Below are 5,357 nucleotides of genomic sequence, written 5' to 3'. Positions count from 1 at the left end.
CAACTTAATGAGACCCTGTTTCAAAATAAAGAATAATTTGATGACAGCACAGCTGTTGCTCCTTCTACTGTGGGGATATCACTTGGAGGTAGAATGCCCCTGGGTTCAATCCCCAGTACTGCAACGTAAATAAATAAATAAATAAATAAATAACATTTTAACTCTGAAGCATTTGCGGGGGGGGGGGCTGTCCCGGGGGTGGTGGTGGTGGTGTCTGATCCCTTGGTCTGGGAAGACAGGTGGAGGCTGCGCTTAATGGAGGCCCCACCCCCTGGCTCTGAGCCCACATCTGGAGGCCATACCTCCGCATTCCTTGGTGCCACTCACTGATCGTAGCAGCTCTTTCTTCAGAGACTGACATGGTCCGGCTGATGACAGCACAACTGTTGCTCCTTCTACTGTGGGTGCCCGCCTGCGGTGCCGGGCCCAGCACTGAACTCCTGAATGTCTGCATGGACGCCAAGCACCACAAGGAAACGCCAGGCCCCGAGGACGCGTTGCATGAGCAGGTGGGTCGAGGGGTGAACCGGGGTGACATGGGCTGACTCCGGAAGAGGAGGTCAGGAGATGGAAGAGCCCAGCCCTGCTCTGTGGTGGAGACGGACAGATCCGCCTTTGGAGACCGTGGTTTTGCACCCGTGTGGGTGCCTGCTTCACACATACTGTGTGTCAGTGTCTGTGCAGTGCCAACGTTCACCTTCTCAGTTGCTGGGTTTCCTCATTGCACAATTAAGGAAGCAGACCCAGAGGGAGCCAGGGAAATGGGGTCGGAAGCCCATCCTGGCCGTGGGTTTGGACTGCAGGGTTTAGATTGGGAAGGACCCATCCAAGAACTGGAGGGGAGAAGCTGCACATTGCACGCTCTGGCTCCTTTCCACCCAGCCTGCGCGGCTCAGGAAAGGTGGGCCTTCTGCGGCCATAGCTGGCTGCCAAGCATTTGGATTCAGGCATCTGGCAAACATTCGGGCTGTATCTCTTCAGCCTATTACACCTGAAGTCTCCTTTCGAAAACAATGATTTTTCCACAACCTCCTTCATATCCTAAACCTAGCTGGACATTTAATAAAATCAATATGTTGCCATACTGTAAGAAAAAGCAAAAGGCCAGTTACTTGGGAGGCTGAAGCAGGAGGATGGCTTGAGCCCAGGGGTTTGAGGCTAGCCTTGGCAACATGAACACAATCTCAGAAAAATGAAGAAAAAGGAGAAAAGAGAGTTATTTGTCATGTGCAGTTATTCGAGGGGCAGAGGGAGTACTTGGGACTGATCCCAGGGCCATTGTACCTCTGAGCTACAACCCCAGCCCTTTTAAATTTTAAATTTAAAAATTTTTGTTTTTGTAGTACTAGGGATGGAACCCAGGGGCATTTGACCTCTGAGCTACATCCCAGCCTTATTTTTTTAATTCTTTATTTCAAAACAGGGTCTCGCTGAGTTGCGGAGGGCCTCCCTAAGTAGCTGAGGCTGACTGTGAACTGCGATCCTCCTGTCTCAGCTTCCCAAGTGCTGGGATTACAAGCATGTGCCACCACGCCTGGCTACTATAATCTTAAGACTATTTTATCACCTTAGTGAGGCTGTCAGTAATTTAGAAAACCTCTGTTTCCAAATACACAATAAAATAGGTCTGGGAGTGTAGCCCAGAGATAGAAGGCCTCTGGGTTCCATCCCCAGTACCACAAAATAAACAAAAAAATAAGAGCCAGGCATAGTGGTGCATGGTTTTTTTTTTTTTTTTTTTTTTTTTTTTTGGTGGTACTGGGGTTCCTGGAAACCCTTCTACCTCTGGGCTACACTCCCAGACCTATTTTTTTTTAATATATTTTTATTTGGAAACAGGGTCTCTTAAGCCAACAAGGCTGGCTTCGATCCTCCTGTTTCCGCCTCCCAAGTGCGGGGATTACAAGCGTGTGCCACCATGCCCAGCTGGTAGTGCATGCTTTTTTTTTTTTTTTTGGTGGTACTGGGGTTCCTGGAAGCCCTTCTACCTCTGGGCTATACTCCCAGACCTATTTTTACATTTTTATTTGGAAACAGGGTCTCCTAAACCAGTGCGCGCGGCTGGCTTCGAACCTGCACGATCCTCCTGTCTCTGCCTCCCAAGCGCTGGGATTACAAGTGTGCGCCACCACGCCCGGCTGTGCATGCTTTTAATCCCAATACTTGGGAGGCTGAGACGGGAGGATTGCAGGTTCACCGTCCTGCCTCAGCTACTTAGTGAGGCCCTGTTTCAAAATAAAAAATAATATAGGGCTGGAGGGTATAGTGCAGAGGTTGAATGCTCCTGAGTTCATAATCCCCACTCAAACTGGGCATGGTGTTGCATGCTTGTAATCCCAGTATTTGGGAGGCTGAGACAGGAGGATCTGGTTCATGGCCAGCCCCAGTTCCTTAGTGAGGCTCTCTGTAACTTAGTGAGACCCTGTTTCAAAATAAAGAATAAAAAATAGGGCTGGGGGTGTATCTCAGAGGTTGAATACCCTGGTTCAATCCCCAGCACCACAAAAATAAATAAACCGGGCATGGTGGCGCACGCTTGTAATCCCTATGCATGAGAGGCTGAGACAGGAGGATCGCACGGGTTCGAAGCCAGCCTCAGCTACTTAGTGAGGCTCTCAGCAACTTAGTGAGACCCTGTTTCCAAATAAAATATAAAACAGGTCTGGGAGTATAGCCCGGAGGTAGAAAGCCCCTGGGTTTCACCCCCAGTACCACCAAAAAAATAAAAATTAAAAAAAAAAACAAATAAAATATATAATATGTCTGGGAGTATAGCCTGGAGGTAGAAAGCCTCTGGGTTCCACCCCCAGTACCACCAAAGTAAAATAAAATAAACCTATCAAAAATAAATAAAATCATAATCCCCAGCCAATAAATTAATTAATAAACAAAATTAAATAAAAAGTAAAATAGGGCTGGACAATGTGGCACATGCTTGTAATCCCAGTACTTGGGAGGTTGAGAAAGGAGGATTGCAAAGGTTTGAAGCCAGCCTCAGCTACTTGATGAAACTCTCAGCAATTTAGTGAAACCTTGTTTTTAAATGAAATATAAAATAGGTCTGGAAATGTAGCCTGGAGGTAGAAAGTCCCTGAGTTTCATCCCAGTACATATACATACATACATACATACATACATACATACATATATATATATGTGTATATATATATATATATATATATATATATATATATATATATATATATGGGGTATAGCTCAGAGGTAAATACTCATGTGATAAGTCTTCCTTGTTTTATCCTAAGTTTTTAGAATATGCCTGGCTGAGAGCATATAAGAGCTCAGTCAAGCCAGGTGTGGTGGTACACACCTGTGATCCCAGTACTTGTGAGACTGAAACAGAAGGATCACAGGTTCGAGAACAGCCTCAATAATGTAGTTAGACTCATCAACCTAGTCAGAATCTATTTCAAAATAAAAATAGGCCAGGCGCAGTGGTGCACGCTTGTAATTCCCGCGCTTGGGAGACAGAGACAGGAGGATGGCATAGGTACGAAGCCAGCCTAGCTGGCTTAAGAGACCCTGTTTCCAAATTAAAAAAAGTATAAAAATAGGTTTGGGAGTATAGCCCGGAGGTAGAAGGGCTTCCAGGAACCCTGGTACCACCAATAAAATAAAATAGGACTGGGGGTGTAGCTCAAAGATAGAATGCCTCTGAGTTCAATCTCCAGAAACACACATACATACACCACATGTGTTGTGTGTGTGGTGGGGGTACTGGGGATTGAACCCAAGGTCCTTCTACCTCTGGTCTACACCCCTAGCCTTTCTTATTTTTTTATTTGGAACAGAGCTCATTAAGTTGCTGATAGTCTCCCAAATCCTGGGATTACAGATCTTCTCTGGCCTCAATTTGTCTCTCTCAACTTCCCAAATGCCAGAATTACAGATGTGATCAACTACACCATTCCAAGTACTGGGATTACGGGTTTGTGCCACCAAGCCCAGCTCAGTAAAGATTGCAATTAATGAATTTTGTAAGGACTGAACTTTCTGGGCTCCCACAGCCTCTGAGAAGAATCTCCACCCACAAAGGGAGTCCCCATAGTTTTTCCCTGAATGACCTTGATACATTTGTTGGGAAATCGAGAACTAAAAGTAGGGAGGCTGCATGTGCACTATTTGGGCTGTTGTGGACTCAGCCACTTGTCTTCCCCCATCCAGTGCAGTCCATGGAAGGAGAACTCCTGCTGCTCTGTCAATACCAGCCAGGAAGCCCATAAGGATATTTCCTACCTGTACAATTTCAACTGGGACCACTGTGGAGTGATGGAACCTGCCTGCAAAAGGCACTTCATCCAGGACACCTGCCTCTATGAGTGCTCCCCCAACTTGGGGCCCTGGATCCAGCAGGTACAAGTGTCCTCCCAACACCCCCAAACTAACAGAGGAGCTGAGCTTCTAGGAATCTCTGTAGGCTGGGCCTCCAGCTCCAGCTCTATTTAGGACTGGCTTGCTGAGATTTTTGGCCTGAGCCTTCTCTTTCAATATCTCAGGTGGACCAGAGCTGGCGCAAAGAGCGGATCCTGAACGTGCCCCTGTGCAAGGAGGACTGTGAGCGTTGGTGGGAGGATTGTCGCACCTCCTACACCTGCAAGAGCAATTGGCACAAGGGCTGGGACTGGAGCACAGGTGAGGGCTGGGTGGGGTGGGGAGGAGGGGTGCTGTGGGAGTGTGGGGCTGGCCTGAGAAGATTTGGGGTTGCAGGGTGGGCAGAGGCAGAGCTGGTTCTCAGCCCAGTGGCTCAAGTCTTCCATCCTTCCCATAGGACATAACCGGTGCCCCGTGAGCGCGGCCTGCCACCCCTTCCCCTTCTACTTTCCTACACCTGCTGCTCTGTGCGAGGAGATCTGGAGCCATTCCTACCAAGCTAGTAACTACAGCCGAGGCAGTGGCCGCTGCATCCAGATGTGGTTTGACCCAGCCCAGGGGAACCCCAACGAGGAGGTGGCGAGGTTCTATGCTGAGGCCATGGGTGGGGCTGGGATTCATGGGGCCCAGCCTGTCCTGCTTGGCCTGGTTCTCCTGACACTGCTGGGGCTGCTCTGCTGAGTCCTTTAACCTTTTCATCCCTGGACATCCCTCCCGCCTAGGCCTGCAGCTCCATGATGGGCCTCTGACAACCAGTTTAAATAAACCAGACACTCTACATGAGTCTTATGAGTTGTTTGGGTGTGAATGGAAATAGTGTTTTGCCTCCCAGCCTTCTTTGACCAAAGCCAGTTAGACTCAGTCAGTTCCCAGCTCTGACACTTACTGTGAACTAGCCAGACACTTAACTAGCCCACTAATATAGGGCACATTCATACTTCTCAATTTCATTTTTCACTATGGCTCTA

General features: G+C 48.0%; 1 protein-coding gene across 1 annotated transcript; it reads left to right on the top strand.

Annotated features, from left to right (window-relative positions):
• Positions 1–359: 359 nt before the first annotated feature.
• Positions 360–5,070, top strand: LOC308258734 (folate receptor alpha-like; the record flags this gene model as incomplete). Its single annotated transcript, XM_080689384.1, has 4 exons — positions 360–509; positions 4,183–4,371; positions 4,515–4,650; positions 4,787–5,070. 4 exons carry the CDS (start codon positions 360–362, stop codon positions 5,068–5,070), a joined length of 759 nt encoding a protein of 252 aa, XP_080545510.1.
• Positions 5,071–5,357: the final 287 nt, after the last annotated feature.

The sequence above is a fragment of the Muscardinus avellanarius genome (assembly GCF_963383645.1).
Source record: "Muscardinus avellanarius genome assembly, chromosome: 1".
Classification (NCBI taxonomy): Eukaryota; Metazoa; Chordata; class Mammalia; order Rodentia; family Gliridae; genus Muscardinus; species Muscardinus avellanarius.
The sequence above is the reverse complement of the archived record's forward strand: the minus strand, read 5'-3'. Positions and strand labels throughout refer to the sequence as shown.